This window comes from Nylanderia fulva, unplaced genomic scaffold, assembly GCF_048542155.1.
Source record: "Nylanderia fulva isolate GAGA-0341 unplaced genomic scaffold, ASM4854215v1 Scaffold26, whole genome shotgun sequence".
Lineage (NCBI taxonomy): Eukaryota > Metazoa > Arthropoda > Insecta > Hymenoptera > Formicidae > Nylanderia > Nylanderia fulva.
The window spans coordinates 1,202,418-1,227,434 of NW_028190325.1; the positions used below are offsets into that span (position 1 = coordinate 1,202,418).

The 25,017-nt window shown below is 41.6% G+C and overlaps 1 protein-coding gene across 2 annotated transcripts in view; it reads right to left on the reverse strand.

The window, feature by feature from the left end:
* Window positions 1-1,649: 1,649 nt before the first annotated feature.
* Window positions 1,650-25,017, reverse strand: part of LOC114938956 (zinc finger protein castor homolog 1) — a 78,602-nt gene continuing 55,234 nt past the window's right edge. Inside the window, exons 7-11 of one of the 2 annotated variants that reach the window (XM_029313137.2) lie at window positions 10,986-11,564; window positions 9,136-10,770; window positions 8,675-8,773; window positions 7,603-8,524; window positions 1,650-7,526 (exon numbers count right to left, since the gene is read on the reverse strand). In XM_029313137.2, coding sequence (XP_029168970.2) covers window positions 7,022-7,526; window positions 7,603-8,524; window positions 8,675-8,773; window positions 9,136-10,770; window positions 10,986-11,564 — 3,740 coding nt within the window. In that variant the 3' untranslated portion in view covers window positions 1,650-7,021. The remainder of the gene's footprint in view (window positions 7,527-7,602; window positions 8,525-8,674; window positions 8,774-9,135; window positions 10,771-10,985; window positions 11,565-25,017) is intronic. The other variant, XM_029313140.2, reaches the window with a different exon arrangement.

The following is a 25,017-nucleotide window of genomic DNA, read 5'->3' on the forward strand; positions in this document are numbered from 1 at the left end:
CGACACATAGCATTGTTCAGTTTTGTTACTTCTTTTTTAATTTTGTTGTTTAATAAATGGATAATATATCCTGTTATAAGAATGTTTTCACATCGAAATTGTCAACCTTAAATTTTTAGTTGTGCTCGATTCATAATAATGTTATAATATTTCAATGTAATATTTTTGTAATTTTTGACTCGTATACAAATAATATATGCAAATAATATTGCAAGCCACGCATGTCCATCTTCTCGTTGGTCGCAAACTCTCGCGATTATTGCACTTGACGGTTCGAAATCAAAATTAGTTGTGCCGTCATCACGATGCGACGTGATATTTAATTCGAGGTCTTGCCACAATGTATTCCTCACTCATTGATGTAACGCACATTTGTTTGACGTAAAAGTCTAGACAAATTAGGATTATTATGTCATAAACAATGGAGCAGGAAGACACGAAGATTATTGCAGACCGTTTATAGACCGGAATAAATTAATGGCGAGTGATCAGCCATTAATAAATCCATCTAATTTTTTCTTTTTATTTACTGTGTCTCTCTTTTTCTCATTATAATTATTTTATTAGTTTATTGGAGGTTTTATAACATGTTTGATTTACTTCAATAGTCAGTATGAGAGCAGAAGTTGTCCATGAAAAGCGCATCGCAACAAACGTAATTGGAAAATTGAAAAACAACTTTAGCTTACTTTGTTGCGCAAAGTGCAAAGTGATTATCTTGAATTTAATTCACTCTGAATAATCTAGAATTTAATTTGAAGAATCATTACCTTTTATTTTTAAAATAATAGTTAGAACTCTTGCGCATTTAAAAACCTCATTAGAAAATATAATGTGAATAATACATTATAAGCATGCTTGTTTTTATACGTTAAACATACAACTTATAATAATTTATTGCTTATCTTAATATTTTGGATTCTCTAATAAAAATTTATATATTTAAATTTAAAATTACACAAGAAATGAAAAAACCTGCTTATATGAATAAGTATATATTGATAAATTATTTTATTGTCCTCATTTGAATTTATTCTCATCCTTGATCTTTCAACTTTTTACTTCTTACTTTATGAAGACGGTTCTTAATGCATAATCATTAGGATTTATCTCAAATCTTTGAAATGCTTGTCTCATTATATTTTTAAAAAAATATAATTCACTATCTCAACCGTATTTTTATCAATGAAATAGTCATCGGGAATATCAATTACCATTGGAAATTCTACCATTGGAAAATCTGTTTTCAATGTTTACTTTTTCTAGCGCGCACGATATTTTTTATCGCGATATATCATTTTTCCCAAAGCGCGACTTTTATATAAAATAAAATAAATCGCATCAAAATTTAATGTGATTAATACTCCGCTGCATCGGGCGCTCTTTATAAGGACAGACAAATTTTCATGCGTCCAAATGTGCAACGTTCGCATCAATTATCGACATAATGAAATAGGGTTCTCGTTACATCACAAGAATGCTGAATAAGAGTTAAATTGTTAGGCAATCGATTTCTGATACAAATCGTTTCATTAGGTTAATTAATAATTCTCAGCTTACCTAAGAAAAAAACAACGCGATGTGATAGGATGAGCGCGGATTAAAAAGGAAGTGACTGAGCGGAAACATACAAATGTACATGTCTCATCTCAGTTGCTATAAATATTTTTACTTCTTGAAAGCAAAATCACAGCTACATAAAATGTGGTTCCATAATCATTAATATAATAATAATAATATTAATAATAATAATAATAATAATAATAATAATAATAATAATAATAATAATAACGCCTACACGTTCGTCTTGTAGATTCATAAGCTACAAGGCAGACCTGATAGACAAACCTTCAAATAATAATAAAAATAATAATAATAATAATAGAGAATAGTACACAGTGTATTGCCCGCACGCTCGCCTTGTAAGTTCGAAGGCTGCAAGGCGGGCCTGACGAACAAAATTAAACAGTATAATAATAATAATAATAATCTAATAATAATCGATAATATTAATATAATAGTTTCTTTTTTTCTTAGTCCTTACAGCAGCTATTTTAGCACTAACGATCATACGCGATAGAATCTTTCTAGCTTCTTCAAATAATAATACGCTCTACTGATATACGACTTTTCGCTTCACTCTCGTTTTGCTTCCATCGTCGTTTTCGATATAACCACGTATATATATTTTACATTATATAATAATATATATAATTCTCACAAAAAATTATATATATTATATATAATAGGGAAAGGGGAAATGGATTTTCTCTCGCGAGATATATTTATAAGGCAGCCATCATATACACATCTCATTGTTAATAGCTTTCTCTCTTTCTCTCTGACATTCGATCAGAATTCGATTGTTCGCAATTACACTTGAAAGGTATATGTAGATAAACTTTTCATTCTCATCTGATCACATGCTTTCCATTTATTTCCCGTTCGTTCCCTATATTTTCTCACGCATATTCTCGTCGATTCTAAAAAAAAACGCTAAATAAATATTATACAGATTTATCTATCGACCACATGTCCACTCTTCCACATAGTCCCGCGCAAGTGTCTCCCTCGACTTAACATAGTACAACTGTAGTTCGACTTTATTTTCTTTTAGCACTCGACTTTTATAATTTTATGGCACTCATTTAATGGCTGGGCTCTATAGCCTCTCCACGTTCTCGATGCGAACGATACCTTCGTCTTCACTTTTTGCTCTTTTACTTCCAATGTTGGTATTTGCCTCGATATCGCGTTACATCGCTGATACGATACGCGATACCACGAGAGAGCGATGAACTCTCTTCATGATTTTTCATTAAACTGCTGTAAATGAACGACGCACCGTCGACGTGGACAGGATCGATGACTATATCGACTCGCTATGGAATGCTACTATTGTAATATTTTAAGAAGACTATTGTAATATTTAAAGAAAACTATTTAGAATGTAACGCGTTAAACATAACGTCATTGCTATGTCAAAAGAAGTCAAATATTCTTTTATGGATTTTAAATGTTGACGGGGCGATACGTGACGGTTAGCTTATATTATTCCATAAAAAACCTACATATGTATATACTATATAAAAACATTTGTTGATGTTTTTATATTGACGTAACGCTGACGTTATGTTTAATATGCAACACGCTTTAGGATATCGAGTCCATCCTTGGCTCGCTTTCCAATCGATCTGCTAGACCGATGGAATTAAGCATGATCGGTCCTCTTAGAACTATCGCGCGATCTCTCTTGTTTGACTATATTTATTAATATTATAAAATAAAAAATTGTGTGATGTGATTTAAATATAAATTTTCTTCCAAAAAATAAAAGTTTTTAAAAAATTTTTATTAGTTTCTTGTCGCTCGTTTTTATTGCTTAAAAAATTTTGCCGATATCTTTTATGACAATATGGGTCATATGGATAAGAGATATATTCAATTAAAATAAAATTTTTTCATATTACTCATAATGTTCATTTTTATAGCATCTTATATAATGGTTTATTTCACAGTTATTGCCGCTACATAATTGATACTCCTCTGCTGAGGCAGGACACATTTTCGACGATGAAGCGCGACTTTTCATTATGATATTGTACTTTCGATATGTAACATCTTCTGTGAGATATACATATATAATATATTTTTTCTCCATTTAAGAAATTATTCACATCTTTATCGGGATGTGGGAAGAGGTGGGATGTGAACTTTAAACAGTAAATACCCATATTTTTGTGGAAACGGTATCTTTTTGTGATTTTGAATTCATGGTCGACCAATGTCTACGGCATAAATTAAACATAAATAAAATTAGAGCATGGATTGGCAAAATTATTATTATCCAATGCGACGAAAAAGATAAGAAATCGTGGCAATATATTTTAAGTGGAAGAAGTTACATTTTATGATGACATAAATTTTGCAAATTTCTTCAAAATATCTTCACTACTTGATACAACAATGCGCGGTTTCTTCGTGATTTTATATCGAAAATGTTAATTACACAACAATTGCGCAAAAGTAAAAACTGACTCGACATCAATAATAGGTTCTCCCATTGACGATAGTTCTAAAAAATTGCGAAATATTGTATATTATTATTCAAAATCTGTTTTTATATATGAAAAATCAGGAGTTTTCGACACCGATAAATTGTACGAGTTAAATAATTCCTTCTAAAAACAAATCGTAGATGTATTATAAAAAAATCTTAAAAAGGTTAAAATGACCACTTATAAATATCGGCGACTATATTTTGCGGTGCTTTTATCTAGTTGATGTATCTTTAAGGCACTAATGTCTTCCAGTTGCTAAAAATCTACGATCGTTTTCCGGTCAGTTGATTAAAGTAAGTCCGTGAAAGCTTTTAATCCAGGAACCATACACGGTATGATCACCGGATTCGATGATCTGCCAGAAAATTGTTATCTTTAATGTTATATCTGTAGTTTTAATAAAAATCTCTCCTCAAAGTTAAAAGTCGACCAAACTGGCAATCATTTATTATAAATAATTGTCAGTTTGGTCGACTTTTAACTTTTGAGGAGAGATTTTTATTAATTATTACTGGCGAACCTTAAGGATTATTATCTGTAGTTTTAAAATTAAGGAGATTCAGTCTTCGATCGATCCATTTTTCTAAATACGATGAACTGTAACTGCGATAAAATTCGATATACTGCTCCGAAATTCGATCATAGCTACACAAGTATGTATACGATATATGTAGATCTAACATTGTAAGTCCATTCGGTTTATCTTTTCTTTCTACATTGAACAAATAGATTTTTGTGTGTCTGTTGTTAAATTGCTAAGGCACGGTTCTACAAGAGTTCAGAAAAAATCCTAAAGGCACCCTAGCGCGTTTCTCGCCGAGCAGTTGTGTAAAATTTTTCACACTATGTTTAATTATCTGCCGAGAAAATATATATGTGTGTGTAAATGTCTCTACACGTCTCTATACGTACGTACGTTTACAACATACGTATTAAACTCTCCGGATAGTCCTTATCGCGTTCATCCGGCTTTATTATCTCTCGCCGACACATGTGCAAACGCAGACATATTGTTTTAAAAAAAATAGAAGATAAATAAAATTAATATCATCATTTTCGTCTAGCTCTTATCTATTATATTTAAAAATAAGAAAAGCCAAGATGCGACAAAGAGTATACGGCGAGATTTAATTAAATGTGCAACAATAAATTTTGTATATGAAATGAAAACGAACAGAATTGTACCATCGTTGAGCGTGTTTTAGAAATAGAAGCGCGAGAAGAATCTGTTTCTCCCTCCAACGACTCGTACCAATCTCACAATATATACATATACACTATACACACATAAATTAATCAGCTTTGCATTACACATGTCGCGTTAGCGTTCGTTTTTTAGAATATATTTCAAATATACTTTTTTTCTTTCTCGCGTATACATACATAATTTTTGTCTTTCAATCTTTTAACTCTCGTTTTTCTTCTTTTTTAATTTGATCGTTCAACGACCGTCGCTCTGTCTCATTCTATTCTCCATTCTTATGTCTCGGCTCGCAGTCTTTCTAATTAAACTCTCAATTTATCAATACTGCTCGTAATATTCATCGCGTACCCTCCAGAACGTAATCCAGACCGTAAATATGCGTATGTCTTTTTATTTTATCGCGTTTTTTAAATATTGAATATATATATATTTATAATTATCGCCAACTGCACAGTAAACATCCAATCATACTAATTAAAAGTAAATAAATAATTTACAATAATTATGACAGAAAAATTCATACAAGACGACTTTGTTTTAAAAATTTTTACCGTGAAATATGTATAAAAAGATTCGAAAAAGTAGATTCAAACATCATAGATATATTTAGCTTCTATATCTATCAAATTTTTTCGATATTAATTGTGCAACACGAACGCCGATAAAACCCAACAGTTAACTATGCAGTCTAGTCGATAAAAAAGTATCCTCTCCTCAGATTCTTCAGTGTCAAAGCGGAAGATATGCGTAATCTCCATTGTTTTTGCAACATATCGTAATCGGATTATCACGTTGCTGTTTACTATTACTATTTCTTTTCCCGTCTGCTTTGCAGATGCAATGCATTAAACTATTCTACAATTTAGATCGTCATAAAGACTATTCACGCGGAGGATACACAAGATGATACTAACGAAGGGAAAAATTTACAAGGTTTCTCTTGTGTTTTTTCTTCTCTCTATTAAATATTATAGTATGTCTTTTTCATGCTAAAGCTATGTTATAGGCTTGTCTTCGTATTATTGTCTTAGATGCTACGCCACGTTCTCACGCCTTCGTTTTCTGGTTCCCACAAGAATCATGGACCCGAAAAAAATTATATATTTTGTGAGATTCGACTATATATAAAACCTTGTAACTCTCTCGGTTTTTAATTTTTCGCGTACTAATATTCCGTCTTGTCGATATTCATGGAAGCGTTCCTAAAAGAAAAGACTGTTCGATGATCGTTTTCCGATCTTACATCGTCGGTCCACGTCACTGCTCAGTCTCTAAGTACGAAGAGACCAAATCGTCTCGACGTTTTACTCGACGTATTATCGCAGATACCAAACGTAGTTTGATTTGAAGGTTTCGAACGTATTAGTATGCATCCTGAAGATAAACGTTATTGACTAGCCCCCTACCGGTTACCACTGACCATCCGTATTACCAGGAACATTGCTCGATCGTAAAGAACCGAGGCACTTTTGAGTGATCTTTCGGGGAATGTTTATAGGGACTAGGAATATGTCTTTTTTAACAGATCTCGCGTCTCCGGAATTTCGCGGACATCCGCGACTCTCGCGAAACAATAATCGACGGTGGGCATCGAGTTGAAACGAAGTCGTTGACTAGCCCCCTACCGGTTCCGCTGAATTTTTTCCACCTAGTCGGGGGAAGATGGCCGCGCCATTCTCTAGGGAATGTCTATAGGGGCCAAGGTAATGCTTTATTCGAGCGTCCTGCCACGCGCAGGATCTTTTACGGGAGATCGTTAAGTGTCCATGTGTCGGTACTTGTGCGCCGACATCTGCGCCAGACCCAACACCGCGTATTGGCACTGCAAGCAATGATAATGAGTCTGCTTGCCAGAGTGCTGGCACTGCACGGCCCCGCAGGGCTGACTGGGAGTGAACTTTTGGAAACCCGCCGCCGCGATGCTGTCCAGCTTGGCGTGCTGCCGCCGATGAGCGACCACCTTGTTCGTGTCCGTGCAAACAAAGTCGCACTTCAGACAGTGAAAGTGCGACGCCTTGTTTTGCATCGAACCGAGGGACGACGTGTACGCGCACTGAGCTCTGCCGCAGGGCACGTTGGCCCGGTACTGCTGGAAATCGCCGCCCATCAAGGTGTCTAGTCGTTCGTGCCTCGCGGTATGTTGTACAAAGCGAGTTTTGTCGCAGAACGAATAGCCGCAGTCTTGACGCATGCAGTGGAAATGTGTCTGATGCTCTCTGTAACCGCAATGAGGGTATCTGCAGTCCTCGTTGAATCTGAATCTGCAACGACAAAGTTGTATTAAAGAGAATTTCAAAATCTCGTTATTCATTCACAAAATCATCATATAGTACCAACCTGACGTATCCTTCCGGGACAGGCTCGTCCTTCAGCATACGCATCGAATGATGAAGTCTCTGTTTCTTGGCTTCCGGCGAGTTGATGTCCGGTGAGAGAGATCTCTTGTTCATATTCAAATTGGCCGCCAGCGAAGCTAGCGGATTTTCGTCTCTCGTGGGTGGAAGAAAGTTTGCCGGCGGTAAACCGGGTGCGAACATCAGTCCGGGTGCACCGGCGTACATTCCGCCATGCTGCAGAAACGGCGGTAGAGCTTGATTCATCAGAGCGATTTGTTGGTTCATAGCAGCCATTACGGCTGGGCTCGGAAAGTGAAAGCCGTGGCTGAGATCGAGCTCGAAGCTCGTCGGCACCGCACTCGGTTGTTGCACATTGCTAGGTTGCATCGGCGGTTGCGACAATTGTCCGTTCTCGTGAGTATCTACCGTGGAATTGTTACCTTCATCCCTGTCGGATGCGATTTCGAGCGGTTCCCGCTTAACGTTCGGGACATTTTGCACACCGATATCGATACTGCACCTCGGTTTCTCCAGCTTGATATCCTTCGTTTGGGACTGTTGACTGAGAGTCTGCTGCATTTGCCGTTGCATTTGACTTTGAAAGTTCTGAATGTTCTGGGCCATCTGAGCATTCGGCAACATAAAGTCGTTGCGCTTCTGCGACAACTGCGCCATGTAGTCGTGTTGCAGTTGATTAGGCGACGGGCTAACCATATCGTGTTGCTGCTGGCTGAGAATCGCCCCGGTAGAATGCTTCGCTATGTGCGCGACCAAGCGATCCAACTCGGAGAAGGCCTGATTGCACGCGTTGCAGTGATAATGATTTTTGCGTTTCAGCTTGCAGAATGGTCTGCTGCAGCTCTGTTCCGGTCCGTAGAGAGTGTGCGGCGAGGTAGAGCTCATAGAGGGCATGACCGGTGGTTCTACAATGTTTTACAAGATTTATCTGTGAGATTGAATCGTGTCCTTGAATCGAACGCGCAAGACAGCGACGAGGAAAAACTAATTTATACCAATACGAGAACACTCTCACAAAAAAGCACAAAAAAACTTGATACAAAAGAGAGACGAACCTTGGTGCACGGAAGTTCGCATGGATAGCACGACGCCCGGAAGTGCGGGTTCGCTCGGCGGTCCGCTGACCGGATAATAGGTGCCAGCCGCCCTCACCACTAGCAACAATCAACCAAACAACCAACACTTCAAATATTACCGCCCGCTATACAACCACCGTGTATGTACAGTATATACATATACATCGAGAGAGAATGAAACGGTAAAACAAACAGTCTCGTGAGACAAAACAAACAACGGAGGAGTAGCGAAGAGTGTTCTACTTCAAATGCAAGGTGTGACGACGTGTAAATTGTTGTGCGCGATTACGTGCAGAAGAGCATGCATACGTAGTCAAATAGCAGAAAGGTCTCTGTCGTGTTCTTTCTCGAAAAAAAAATCTATCACTACCAAACGAAATTGATTTAAAAAATTAATATCGAAGTCGGTACCGTTTCATGGTCCTTTTTTTCATACTTACCGGTAGTTTTACCGCTATCCGGACTCGCAAGCTCAGATTCTTTATCCTCGATCATCGATCTGCTCTCTGAATCTCCCATCAAACTCTCATCGGGTTTTTCGATCAGCTCGGCAGGATTCTTCACCTGGATCCTAGGTTTCGTTTCTTGAATCAACGACTGAGATTGCGTTTGACATTCCTGATTGTTCAATTCCTGGCACGATTCAACGTGATTGGAGTGCTGCTTCTCGTGTAACGCCATTGTCGAGTACCTGACGAATGAATATCCGCAATTCGGTCTGGTACAATGGAAATGCCGATTAACGCGATTACTGTGACAGCCAGTCAATCGACAATCGACCATCTTATCGTAGAAAGCGAAACCGGGCGGTATATCAACGTTGTCGTGAAAGTCCTTGCTGTGCATGAGCAATTGATCCGCCCGATCGGTAAAGAAATAGCATCGTGGCTGCGAGCAATGATGATGCCTGATCGATCTAAGTATACAGGATGGGTCTGGACATCCTTCCGGATTGTAGGTGGCGAATCCCTCGGGTTCGCCCAAACTATTCGAAGGCGATACGCTACCCTCTCGCTCCTCCAACAATGGATTCGACGTTAAATTAGAGATTTGCGGTTTAGGCAGCTTGAAACTCGTAAAGATCGCCTGCGGCGAATCGTGTGTGTGAGTCGTGGGATCGCCGCCCGACCAGATTTCGATCACCCGATTTTTCGGCGGTCTACCGCGCTTCCGCCTAAACATCGCGTCGATATTCGTCAGATGGGTCAACGTGACGTCGGGAGAGAGGGCGTGCGAGGGACAGGAGAGGTTCAATTGTCGACTGTACTCGTGGATTTTATAATGTTGCAATCTGCGGAACGGTTTGTCAGTGGAAAGTATCACCTCTCGACAATTTTCCCAATTGCAATGATAATGCTTCTCCTTGTCCGCATACGGACAATTGTCGTCGCAGCCGCCCTCCTCGAAGAAGGCGTCTGTTATACGTTCCTGCGTTTCGTGTTCCTTCAAATGCTCCCTGACCTCGCGGGGATCCTTCAAGGTCGCCCCGCAGCGATCTAATCCGCAATGATGATGGTCTCTGCCGACGTTACAGGCGCAGTCCGCAGTGGCCGGTATCAGATAAGCCAATTCGGTAGCGGTGAGTTGTTGAGATTGTTGAGATTGTTGCTGCTGCTCGAGATTGACGGAACTTCCGCTGGCCGTGATGATAGTCGTAGGTGCGGTGAGATCCATAGCGAGGTCACTTCCGCTCTGAAAGGAATCGTCCAAGGAATAGTACGACGGAGAACCTCTACCCTCGTTGGAGCTTTCGCCGTTGAGGCTTAACGACAAGCTTTGAGCGCTCAATTCGTCCGGGGCCCACGATCCCGGTGGACGAACGCCACCCACGGTGCCGACACTCTTGTACTTCCGATACGCCAGTTCCGACTCGTGACGCTCGTGTTTCCGCTTGTGCGAGAAAAGCTGACCGGAGGAGTGCAGGACGTAGCTGCAGTGCGGCCGTATGCAGTGGATGTGATTGCAAACCCGAGAGAATCGACACTGTTCGAAAGGACAGGCCTCCGATTTCATGAACTTCTTGAAACCGTCCCGCGACAATTGTTCATCTTTGATGTGGTAAGACTTATGCTTATCTAGAAAAAAAAAGAATGGAAACTTGTCGATTAAATCATGCAAACTTGAAAGGAGGACAATATAACGAGATGTGTCGGGTTAAAAATTTATCGTAATGTTAATCGTTTTTCGAAACGTTCGACATTTGTGTGAAAGTTTTTGATTAACGATAGCTTCGACCTAGAATGCGAGAATCTGCATATTAATCATGCATACGTCAAACGTCATTTCTTACCTATGTCGGCCTTATTTTTAAACGTATATCGGCAACCTAGTCGCCGACAGTGAAAGTGCGTGGTCCGTTGACCGGCAAATTGGCAATAGTCGGTCGCGCAATTCTCGGTGGCTCGAAATCGCTGGAAGCCCTCCTGTATGATGGCCGAATCTTTGCGATGATAATTTGCATGCATCTGCACGTCCGACGTCGATATGTACACCTTGTCGCAATTTTCATGGATGCAGTGATAATGGGTTTGTTTTCTATTGTGCGGACAGACACGACCGGGATGCTTTTCCGAACAATCGTCCGTCGGCGAGTATCTCATGAAGCCGTGCTGCAGAGATTCATCACTCTTCTTGTGCCACTTGAAGTGCCTAATCATTTCCTCCTTCTTCACGAACACCCTGCCGCTGCAGTCCAGACAATGAAAGTGCTCCCTACAACCCAGTTCCTTGCAATACGTACTGCCACATTCCTGACCGGATATGTATCGCTTCACGTATCGAGAGTAATCGATGATCGGTTGGGAGACTGACGTCTTGGAACCGCTCATCAGAGAATCCGCTACCGGAGACATACTCTGCCTGAGCAAAGCTGTAACAAGACAAAAAGAAAATTTATTTGTCTAATCAATGTACGTACGAGGCGATATATTTCGTTATAGAATTGTTTCGTATTGAAAAGAACTACAGAATTTTTTATTTTGATTCATAACGGTGCAATAAACTTTGACGGATTGTTTGAGAGATCATTCTGAATAAAAAAAAGTAAACAATAAACAATGGTTTTATTTTTAAAACTTGCTGCGTATATAGTTGCGAAAATTAAAAAATTTTAAAAATTTTTGCTAATATATTGCTAAAATCACACGCATAGTAAGAATTGACGAAGAAGTTTAAGAAATCAAAATAAAACAGGATATAATATGGATATGCAAACATTTTGTTTTTTTTTGTTTTTACATTTCAATTTTATAATAAATGCTCAGAATGTGTTAATTGTAAGCTTGAATAAGCAGGAACTGACTTAAGGAATGTTGATTCCTCATTTGTACATTTTAAGCATTTGCTTTATAAACTGAATTGTTAATCAATAATATTTGCATACTATTTTGTTTGTTTCAATTCCTTAAAGATGATGTGATTTTACTATAATTATAAAATTTCTGTAACTATGTAAATATTGAAAAATACATTTATTTAAATATTTTACTCAGATTGACCTCTTAAACATTCATCTGTCGAAGTTTGTTACACTCGTTCTGAGTCATGTATATATGTGCTATACAATAGGATAATACTCGTAGACCAACGATCAATCGTCATTTCACAAATATGTTAATAGCTATGTGTCAAATTCAAATTATGTTACGTATATTTATATATAAAATATATGTATGTGTTGACGTAATTGTAATTTCATACGTAAAACGTCAAGAAAATCTAAATGTTGTGCGTCGATCTCGCATTTCAAATTCAAAGATCGATAAATCTCGACGGATTACAGTAGGCGACTGCAGTAATGGAAGATACAACACGAACTGAACAGACGATCGCTGGTACGTTATTCCTCGCTGGTACACCGTCTCTTCCTCACAGGCAAATCGTTTCACTTTACCGACCGCGTGTTCTCTCTCCATCGCTCGGCGTTCTGGACAATATTCGACTCTGGTTCGCATTCACATCCACCAGAGGAGAGACACGCATACCGGAATGACTTCTGATACACATACCGAGAGTTATGAACGCGCCGTTCGTCGACCTACGGCACTCTCCCGCGCGCGACCGAAAACTGGTTGTCCGCAACTTGCCATGCCGCGAGATAAAAGAGAGGGCGAATAAAGGAAAAAAAAGAAGTGGGAGGGTGCGGGAGAGAGGAAAGAATGGTCGGCGTAAAAAAACTATCGGGCCGATCGCAATACGCGTATGCAAAAAAGCGCGGCGTGGCCGCGGGCGAGGCGAAGACGCGTAAGCATATATTCGTTCATAGCGCTCCTAAAAGGCTCTTGAAACGCAAGCGGCACGCAAGAAAATATTGAGCGGGAGACGCAATTCGGTTGACCAATCCTCGCTCGCGATAATTATCTCCCGAGGAGGTAATTCGCACACGAGAGAAAAAAAAAGAGAAAGAGATGAAAATAAACTAACTACGCACACGCTTCTCCCATTTTTTTTAATGCCTAAATGATTGATTTTACAGTTAAAGCTGTCTCTTAAGTCGATGGAGTTCATTTGCATTTCTTTCCTTTGTCGGAATGAGTTTAAATTTGATTAATTAAACCGATATTGTTACCGCGTCTGACTTTTTCGCGAATGCGATAATATATTTTGATCGAAAACATTCGTGAAATAGAAACGTTAATGAAATAAACTTCAACAGATGATAGAGTTGCAGAATCGATCGAATATTAGTCCGACCGGTTTGTCTGTATCTCCTGCAGATTTCTGTGATCCATCGAGATCGATCTATCTTTATATTTTTTTGAAATGCGCAAGACGCAAGTTTTATACATTTCGTTAATTTATCGGACATTGCGGAACCGATTACGGAACGGTAATAAATCACATTGACTCGGGGTCCCGAGTGTTCTAATCCCATAGCATTTATCACGCCGTCCAGCGGTTCGGTGCACTCCACCAGGAGGACGAGGTCGATTCTCAGAAATGTCTACGTGCGCGCGCGTTCAGGAACGAGTTTAAAAATTGTCGAATATTTCTCGGTGAGACTCTCGCGGGAGGGATTCCCCGCTCTTCTCGCGGTGGTATATGTGCGGAAGAAACGCGCCCGTACATTGGCCGCCCGTGCGCGCGTTTCTGCGAGAGCGTATACGCGCGCACAAAAAGAGAAAGGGTTTTGGTCCCGGAGAGAAAGAGGCAGACTCCCTGACAGAGGCGAAGGAAGAGGGAAAACGTCGGCGAGGGAAGATTATTATTCTTCGAGCGTTAGAGGATGGTCGCGATAATTTTTATCAAAAGAGTTCCAATATATACATATATATTATATATAATATATTCGAATCGTTTCCCGGCGAAATCGAACGATGAACTCTCGGTAAACTCCGGCGAATTTAATAATAATAAACGTCGGTGGTGTGTCACCGGATATGCTCCCGGTTACGCGCCGTTGCGTAACAGAGTCGGTATTACGGCGATTAATTTATCCTTTGGCAGTGTAATTACGCAACGCAGCTGCGTGCCGCCGCCGCGTATCTCGCGCGGCCGTTCATTAGAGGCACCTTTGGCTTTCGCGCGCAGCGAGAAATTATTGTTTGCACAAATTCATAATTCGCAGACTGTGCCGTCGCCGTCGTGTTTACCGGGTCGCCAAGCATCAAGCACGTAATCGAGGAGTGCTCCTGCTCGGGCCAAGGTCTACGCGTCGTATTAATCGGAGATATTAAATATTTAACGGCGAGAGAACGCGTCTCTGAATCCATCTGCATATCCAGCAATGTCAAATAGTATACAACGCGAATTAATTATGCGCACGGGGAAGCGTGTCAAAATCGCGTGAGTGCCGCGCGTAAGTGAAACACATCGCGATCTTGAGATGCCTTCAGAAATTGAAAGCAACGATACGCAGTCTCGATGCAAAGTGTGATTAACGTTAATTAAAGCGCTAGATCTTAATAGCATAATAGAACAATTTGCGTCATTAATTCATTTTAGCGTAATGAATAAAAATATTTACAATACTTTTCGAGTCTCACGGAGTGTCCCGCAAGGTTCCGCGAGATTTTCCTAGACACCGAAAAAATTGTATTCTTAGCGCCAAGAGAATCCTCTTAATTTAAGAAATTTCTCTAAATTTTAGTATATTTTTTTTCTGAACATGAGAATAAATTAGATTTTATAAACAATTTTTTCCTGTTTAACGATTATTGCGTCGCAAGAAAAATATATGATAATCCAAAATTTCCTTTGCATAGAAAATAAATACCACCCACGCGGGTGCGCAGTTATCGATGGGACCAAATGGAGGATATAACACGACGTGACATGGCCTAAAGAGCAAATCTTAAAAAATATGTGAAACGACACGTAGCCAGGAGGATCCCTCCCTCCTCGCATCCAGCGAGGCTTTGAACTCGAACCCTTTCATATGTATGTAGTTCTTAAAGCCGCTCGCGGAGTGGGGTGCGATCTCGAATCGCGGAGAGAGATGGAAGCCGGGCCGACGACAATCCGAGAGGGGGGCGCGGGAGGGGAGGGAATTTAAAATTTTCAAAAAGACCCGAACCTGAAAAGACCCCGTATTTCAGGGTCGCCGGGGCTCTCTCTCTCTTTTTTTATCATTTAATCCGTGGGCTGAGCGAATAACCCTTTATATACGGGCCATCGAGGTATACCGTGCCGAAAACGGCTGCTGCCTCCATCACGTGTGTACCAGCAGTCTCTCCCTCTCTTCGTGTACTTACACGTGCGTTTACACGCACGTCTACGCGCACACACGCACTAGAAGGGGTTAACGTAACCTACGTGAAACTGCGTGTTTGGATAATGCGTGGAGTGCCCGCTGCGCTCGCTGATTCGTCTTAGCCACGGCGACCCCCATTGAACGCTTTTTCTTCTCGAGAGGTTCTAAATACCGACGAAAAAAAAAAAAGAAAGAAATACAGGCACTGAGGTACGGGCATGCCCCGTCTGCATCGCGCCTTCCTCCTCTTTCCCTCCGAGTCAGGCTCGTTCGCAACCCTTCCTCGATGGTCCTCGTAGCGACATTGTTTCCGGAAAAATGGCTTCGCGAATAGAACCGCCGACCAGATGTCATTTAATAAACTAGAATCAACGTCAGGGTACTCGATATCGATTCCAAGTATTTCGTGCCACATGGCGAGCGGAGCGAAAACTAAATTTCTTATCTTTACTTTGTTTCAGTACGCGAATTGCGCAACAAGTTAAATCCGCCCTTTAATCAAAATCTAATGAAATATTTATATAAAATTATGACTGGTAGTGAAACTTAAAAAAATGCATCGCATCGTATTTAATAATGAAAATAAGTTTTGACATAGAGTTCAATAATAAGTAACGTCATCGATACGGATCATTTGTGTTAATAAAAGTCAACCATCGTCGAATGATGGATTTCTAGCATTCGTCCGAATGTGTGCTAGGAGTACGTCGGCGCCAGCATCAGCGGGGACTCGTACAAAGGGAGAATACGGGGAACGAGTGGCAGATGATGGGGAACGTGAGGGGTAGGACGAGGGCGAAGGGGAGTGAAATGGAGAAAGTGAATGGAAAGAGACGGGAAGAGAGCGACCGACACTAAACTATTCTAAGATCCGCAAGAGTGTCGCGAACTTATTGTCTCTCAGCAAAGGCGCGCACGACGGTGTTATTTCTGTCAAAATTACGTTATGGTCGCTATTCTCTTCGGGATTTGTCCCGCTACCATTCGTTTAACACTTTCCATCTACACGATCCCTCATCTCCCGGTTTTCTTTGTCTCGGCTCCCCTTTGTTTCCTAGATTATACGATGTTATTTTTTCTCTTATTGTATTTCTCAGATTAATAATCTTTGGATATTGGAACAAACATCTTTTTCCAATATTTTGTTTGCCAAACGAGTGATTCGGATATAAATTTTTCTCAGATTCAGCGTCTCGAACCCCGAGAATTTCCACCTTTTGTACTTTAGCAGTATTTTCGAGCAACAAGTCATCGCGGTTATAATCGGTCTATTACTCTGTAACAGAGTTGAATTAAAAATGCATTTCTGGAATAATTGGCAAAGAGATTGCCGTCACCCGTTTAGCACCTTCTTCGTCGCGTTTCTTCTTCTCTCGGAGATCCATCTTCTTCTTATTCGCCGACGCGACCGCTCGTAGGATCATTCGGGACGAGAATAAACGTCGTTATGGCCGTTCTCCCATTCGTGGTGAACGGGTTCATTATAATTAGTGCGCCCTCTTTACCGGGAGAGGTGAGGTACGGCAGAGGGGTTCCCCGAATCGTTTTGGTTCTACCTCTCCGTCCGATGCACCCATATTTGCACAAAATAATTTTCGACAGCTGTTCATTAACGCGCGATCGATTCGTCCTATTTCTCCATATTTCTTCCGCGAGAAAAAATACCATTCGTCATTCATTCGTCTGATTTAACTTTTACTGAAATCTTATATAGGCATAAAAATGGTTAAAGTGGCATAATAACAGCTATGCGTAGACTCTTTGAAATATTTAATAATGGATTTCTAATAGATTCCTTCTTTCATGCAATCAACGCCGGTGCAGTTAGCTTACGCAACTCGACGATCTCAACGTAACGGCTTTAAGAAACGAGTACACGTGTCTTTCCTGTCGAAGAACCGAGCGTTAAACAGATGCTCGCAGACGCATGCATCGACGTGATGATACCATCTTGGGGGGATTTGCACCATGCGAGCGACAATTTTACGATTGACACCGGCGACACGATTATTCCTCATGATGATAGCATTATTTCGAAATCGGAAAGGTGCATACGGTATAAGAAACTCCTAGAGATTTCTCGGTGCACAGGTTTTCATGTCGCAAAACTCGTATTATAAAGCGATCGAGACAGCCTTGCTTTCCTTCTTGCTGTTTCTGCTCCACGAGGGCACGTTTGTTAATATCGCGGCACTGGTATCGTTTTGCCCGTAGTAAATGAACGAAGGGAGGAAAGTGGAAGTTCACCAGTCTTTCTTTAATCTGGCTCGCCCTTGTCCCGCCGGACGCCGTCACGTATAGATTTTTTCGGGACAGTATTACACGCGTACTACTTAATACACCCTCTTACTCTCCCTCGTGCAACCCCTTCCTTTTTAGAAAACGCCGCGAACCCTCTGCGCCCTTACTTATGACGGGCGTGTTAAATTTAACGAGGGGACGTAGCCGTGCAAAATATTTCGGGCACAAATTTTGAACGCGAGGGTTTCAGTAAAATCCTCGCCACATGTAAAATATAACGTAGCGAGATGTCAAAAATAAATTTCACGGGAAATCTATTAAAAGAAATTATTCTCTCCGTATAATATTTCATTGTAACGCGCAACTGTATCGCTGTAGTAAAAACACGCACATTTTTCTAGTAGAAAATTTCTCATTTGTACCTCGCCGCAAAATCCCGCAACTTTTAATCGTAATTTTATTCGCGCGTGGACACGTGAGAGAATGTTCCGATTATATAGACACCTACATGCGCAACGTGTATTATATCGATAACGCAGATGGAGATTTTGCAATTATAACGCTTTCGTCTCTCTCTCGTTGTATAAGGAATAAAGAAATACGATCCGAATTACGTTTATTCTCACTTAATTCCCCACTCTTTCGAAACCCCTCGGTTTTACAGTAAACGCACTCCCTCGGACTTACTTACTTACGTAGGACGCGCATAGCTTTTACGAGGGGAAAAACACCGTGTGTAACACTAGGCCCGATATATATAAGCGCGCGCAATATCTACCCCCTCGCACGCACGCACGTACATATATATGTATGCACACAATTTCTCCCTCCGCGACCCCTAAAAAATAAACAGAATCGAACCCTTTCTACAAATTCAAATAGCCGGAAGGGGAGGGAGAAACAAGGACCGCGTTTCTCGCGATATCCTCTTTGTTCGACTTTCGAAAACTTTCTCGAACGAGCCCTACAAAATACAGCTCGCCACGGATCGGCGATCCGCTGTCAAAACAAGAAATTCGATTCCCGTGATCGCGAGAGAAAGAAAGAAAGAGTCTCCCTCGCTCGCGCGATAGATCTTCATTCAAGCAATTTTTCCGGGATAATGGCGGAGAGCGGGGTGAAAAATAAAAAGGGGCTCTTCATCGGGGAAATCTATCGATAGTAGCGGTTGTGATGAAATATCGGGAACCGATTACCGTTATTGGTGGTTAAATAAGCTCAAAGGGACGCGCGATTTGTCGCGCAGCTTTGACCGCGACGATCAAAATAAAAATGTCATCGCGTCGCGAAAATAAATAATTACGATGGTATAAACGATGAGAAATATTAATACTAGAAATTAAACTGGCGTTATCGTGGCAACTATCAGACACACAGTTGCAAACACGCCTTTTCCACCGTTTCTCCACACCCTGGGCATTTTATTTATGACTGTCAGATTAATAAAGTTCACGTCGGTTTGTTAATGAACGATGTAATATTGTGCCTTATATTTGTCTCGCCAGTCGTATAATCTTTTAGTACCGCGCTGCGTAAGACCAGATTAGCGTTAATCGTTTCGCGTGTTAGCTTTCTAGGAGGATTAAGTCCTCCTTTCACTCGCGTTCGGCTTCATCGTTGGTCCAAGCGACGCAAAACGAGTAGTACCGCGTTCATTCGTCTTCATCTGTTTCGAATTTGAAGTAGCGAGAAACGAGAGGCTGCTATTAACGATGCGACGCCAACAACGACGTCGATCACCGGTGGCAACCAGTGGTCGCTTATCTGTCCGCGTTAATAATGGCCCGCCAATAAACAATTCCATTTCCGCGCGATGGAAATTATGGTATATATATATACACATACACGAGAGCGGGTTCTCTCAGTTTCATATTTCTCTCGCGGGGTGGTTTTTTGCCTCTTCCCGCTTCGCGCCACGAGAAAAGCGCGCGTGCAGCATAGGCTCGTTGCAGCACGGGCAGCTCGTTAACGGAAATTTACGACAAACTGCTCGACAACGAGCTCGCACTGTGCGTTCATCATACGGATATACTCCGTACACCACCGCGAATAAGGCGTCCTCTCGACGCCTCCGAGTCTCAGCGCGATGGATTTTTCTCTTATCCGCGAGGGTATATCGAGGACACGCCGAAAGTTTTACAAACGTGATTTACGAGATCGCGTATATCAATAACTTTGAATATTCTCGGCGGCGCGGTTATACGACTGTTAAGCTTAACAAGGCGGTTAGACGAGTGCGTAACGAGCATGGACCCACTATTAAAGCGCGCCGCTGCATGCTTCGCAAACGTTAACGCCTCGGATCCGCTCGCGAACAATTGCGAGAGTCTCCTCTCGTTTTTCTCGCAATTTATTTGCTCGCGAAAATTGCATTCGGCGAACGCAATTTTACTTTGTAAGCGGTTCTTCATATAAGCTCCATTTTTTAAATTATACCAATTGACAGCGAATGCACGAGATTCGGGTACTTGCGAGAGTTAGGTACTGAATTGTATATTTATGTATCAAAAGCGTTTTCGATTAATTATTTATTTTTGATGTACGGGAATTTGAAAATTATTTGCAAAATTTGCAAAATAAGCATCGGATTTAACGATCGATATCTTAGAAATGTCATTATTTTATAATTTATTTATAATTATCTTCTTTATCCTTTCTATAATAACGCGTGAGCTGAAAATGTTTCAAAACCATTGGTCTTCGATTCACGTCTCGGTTCGTCGATCGGCTATTTTTCAACACGAGCATTGGCAGGCCGCACGATTTCGAAAGACCGAGGGTCGTCGACGGCAGGGTAATTAAATTTAGAATATTTTTTAAATTTCTCCGATTCCGCTCGCATGATTTGGCACGCGTTGCCTATCGTCTTCGCCTCGTCGCGTGAACAGAAAGAGATGCAAAAAGATGCGGAAGAAAAAGAAAAAACAAGCAGGAACGTTTTCCTACGATCTTCTTGCGTTAGAAAATTCGTAAACAGGGCTGTGCCAATAAATATCGTCGATATGTGCAATTAAAACTATATATGCTAAAGCGAAATGCACGTATTCCTCAAATGTGTATCTTCGTAAAAAATGATAAAAGAATAATAGATACATCATTCATTTTTTATGTCAAAATTGTCTCGATAAAAATCAACCAACAAACAGTGTTTCGAATCTAAATTTAATTTATATAATCGTAGTAATAAACTTTATTCGATATTGCTGGGGTGTATAATAGTAAGAAATCTATCGGTGTGCGATCGACCTGTGTGAAAAGCTCATTGCCCAACTCCTCTCACAAACAGCCCTGACCCTCTGGGCCTCCCTGGTCGTTTTAGCGTGGCCTAGCGCTAAAACAATCGGCTTCGTGGTCTTGGTCTCGACCCTCTTCGTCTTTTTCTTCTTTCTCTCTCTCCCTCTTTCCCGGTCGTTTCCACCGTTGGTCCACGCACACATGGATGCTGCCGATTCTCCTTTTTCTTGCTTTTCGCATCAAGCGCGAAATAACAGACGGACGAAGTCGGCGGGACGCCGTAGGAGGGCATCGGAGAAGGAAGAGAGTCGAAGAGCTAACTCGAATTACTAAAACGCCGAAGAGGCAACGAGCTCCGGACTGCGGGTTACGGCGAAGAGCGACCGGGACGAGGCGGAGGAGAAAAGGTCTATTTATTAACGACGCGTCGCGACCGGGGGAGAGTCTGCGGTTTTCTTCGTTCTCGGGGAAAAGCGGGCCACGGATCGCGGAGGATTCGCAGAAGAACGGAATCGCGAGACAAGCGTCGGAAGAATATCATTGGCCTTCATTTTTTTTTTTTTTTTCCAATTGTTTCCGATGGAATTATCTCCTCGTGGCTTTTAATGGTCCAATAAACGCGCTAAATGTATTTTTGAAAAAAAAATCTGACGATAAGGAACGCGGAAACGAGAGCTTTAATCGACGTGTACCGTGGCTCGTAAATCCTTCGGCATACCGGTTATTTTGCGATCGCATGTTGGAATTAATCGCGGACGCGCGTCGACTAGGATATTCTACACGTATGTAACGAACTGGACACGGCCCATTACGAGCTAAGACTTCGACGACCAATGAAACACGCGGCGGCAGCGGCGAGACACGTAGAAACGCGACAGAATGCAGAATGGTGGAAACGCGAAACGTTCTTGCGAAGAGAAGAACATTTCGCCTCTTTCTCTCCTACCCCGCTGGTGCGCGTTCCTTTCAATCCCTTTTTCATCTCCTCTCTTCTTTCGCGTTCCCCGAGATGCTCTCCGCGATCCCCTTTCGCCCGCAGCGGCGAGGCGCTTCGTTTCGTGATTATATTCTCGAAATAGTCAACCGGATGCCGGCCGACGATGCGCCCGCGGATATTCCGTATATTTCGGGAGACCCTTTTTTCGAGCGCATTAGTAAGACGCGAGAGGAATGAAAGAGCGATCTCGAAAGATTCAATCGGATACGAGGCAGGGTGTTCGAGAGAAAATAGATATACCACACGTGGAAACATTCGCATAGATATATTTTGAATTTGAATTTGAATGTCAAATATATTATAGTATAGAGAAGATGGAAGAAGAGCTCGGCTGGGATACACCGCATCTATTAGTTGAAATACTCGATTCGCGTAGTTGGAAAGCGGCAGCTCGAGAAGAGAGAGAGAAAGCGCAGTAGAAAAAGACCGCTTGGTCTGTCTCGCCGCGAGTGTGCACGAGGGTGCTGACGAGTCGCCGTCGTCTCGCTCGCGGACGAGTGATTGATCAACGATCGGACCCGAGGGACACACCGTGTAATTTTCTCGGCCGGCGCGAGTCCACTTTCGAACTCGTCGGCGATGATTAAGAGTCGTCCGTGTCGGCGATGTCTTCATTTCGCGGCAAGCGCGATGAAGGGCTTCGCGGGTCGTCATCGAATGACGTTTAACTGGAGTGGCACTAAACTTAAGGAAAGACTTCTGTAAACGTCCGGGTTATTTATGGGGTGCGTTTATTTACCAAACCATTTTCCGAAATAACGATTTTATATATTTTTGCGCGACGCGAGAAACAAGTTGCACATCGCGCGGCGCGATTCTAATTGGATTCTAATTTTGTGCGGATAATTCGATATAGCCGATATATGAGAGAACATAGACGCGTTCTTGGCGACCGAAAAATCGCGAAACGACGGCCAAGAAAAAACGAGGACGCGAAGCGACGACAGCAGGATGGAGGAGACCGCGGGGAGACTATCGTTCGATCGAGCAACGATGGATTCCTGAGTTTCGAGGACGGCATGCGATTGCCAATAGTTGTTTCCCGATACAAATCGATCGGGGCCAATCGCACGGCCAACATCGCGGCACATTTGTTTCGCCAGTTTCGCAATTCCCTTTTTGAACCAGCCATTTTTATCGCTGATCGATACTCTAGCTCTAGCTCCTTTTACTCCCACGGAATATCGCGCGCAATAAAATACGCGCGGATAGAAATAATTAATAATATCCTATATTTATATATTCGCCACTAAAGACGTATGTATAATCCAATCCGTGTGCATAATTGTTAATTACCTTGTAAAATTTATTATAATAACATTTTTTTACAGTGTATACTTGATAAAAACCATTTTGTGCTAGATTTGGTCGCTTAAATTTATCCTTTGATTGTTCTACCAGCGAATTAAAAATTTAAATAATAGAATAATGAAGTATACGATAGAAATAAAAATGCACCGAGTCTGCAGTTAATCGAAATAAGAAGAATGAAAAGAAAAATAAATGCAGTCAAGAAAAAAAAACGAAAAAAAAGAATATAATATAATTATGTAAAATGAAGCGCAGAGAGAAAAAAAGTTAGTAAATTACATTAATCAAGCGACCCGTTATAATTAACGATGCCAAGTTGTTAAATCGCAACGCGCGGGGAATGACAGGATTGAAAATTTGCATAAAAAGCTTTCGGCGTATTCTCTATAATGAGGTAAATGACACGTTGCGCAACGTGATGAGCGGGATCTTTACCGCGGATCGTGGTCCGCGCGATCATCTTACGTGCAAAAAACGAGCGTAAACGAGCGGAGATTCGAGAATCCACCCGAGGGCCTACCACCACCATCCGTCTCGGATCCTCGCTCTATTAATTAAGCGCAGCCTCTGCCCCTCTTCGCTCTACGTTAATTTACTCCGCGGGTGTATTTTATTTTTCGCAAGGGTCCCTAAGCTTCTTCGTCCCCCCTGCCGGTCCCCTCGGGGTCCGAATCCCGCTCTATTAATTAGTCGAGGCCCTTTTTTCCCGCGCGCGCTAAGATCCGTCGAATCTCGAACGGGGAAGAAGAGAGGGAGAGGACTGAAATTCCACGATCGGCAAAAAAGAGATGGCAGATATTAATACTTGTCTTGGTCGAGTGGATTGGCTGAATATCTCGCGTGATATTGGCGTAAACCTCGTTAGCGAAGGGCACGGATTCGGAATGTGTCACATTAACGCGTGTTCATAGGTTCATTTAATTTACACGAGTAGTTTTATCAAGTTTCGGAGAAGAAATTATTTGTTTCTGGGTGATAGAGACCAGTTCGATCGATACTCAACCTAGATTTTCATTATAATAATTAATATTGATGTTATTGCACTTTTGTAAAGACAAGATGATCGATTGCTTTAATTACACTTTTGCAACCCTCGAAAATTCTATCTCACCATTCTTGATTCAATATTGTGCGACCAGCCGCATTCCTTTTTTACGTAAGAGAGGAGGCTACGCTATTTATGGAAAAAAATGTCTTTCTTCTGCGACTCGATCGTAAGCTCTCTCCGAATATCGAAGGGACGAGAGTTTTCGGACGACACAGCGGAGCGAAAAATGAGGGACGACATTCCGTTTGTGCACCGATGCGGATTTCGGTGACCGCCGATGACGATCCCTTTAATGCGAGGACGATCGCGGGAGGGTAAGAAATGAATAAAAAATTGAGGAACGATAAATTAGGGCGACGACGCGAGAGAGAGAACTTCGGCGCACGAGCGATAATAAATTTCAAATATAAATAATAAAATTTCGTATCCGCCGCGTATCTTTAAGGCGCTGCGGGTTTTTACGAGGTAAGAGATGACGACGGGCCGTTTCGCGAGAACCCCCTGAGAACGCGAGTGGACCACGAATTATGGCGAGCATTGTTCGCGTCCCCGGTCGACGAAATTGGCCATTGTCTGCACACAGGTCTAGGTGAACCGCTCGATCGTTATACCGCGACGGCTGGAATTGTCGTCGCGCACTTTTATCATCGTCGCGTATCGAAAAATCTCGCGAGCGAGATATAAACATCGTCCATCATTGTAGATGAAGAAAAGAGCGGCGCGATATAAAAGTGTCTATACGTTCACCGATAATTCGATGGCGAAACAAAAAAAAGAACACAGCAGTAATTTATATGGTA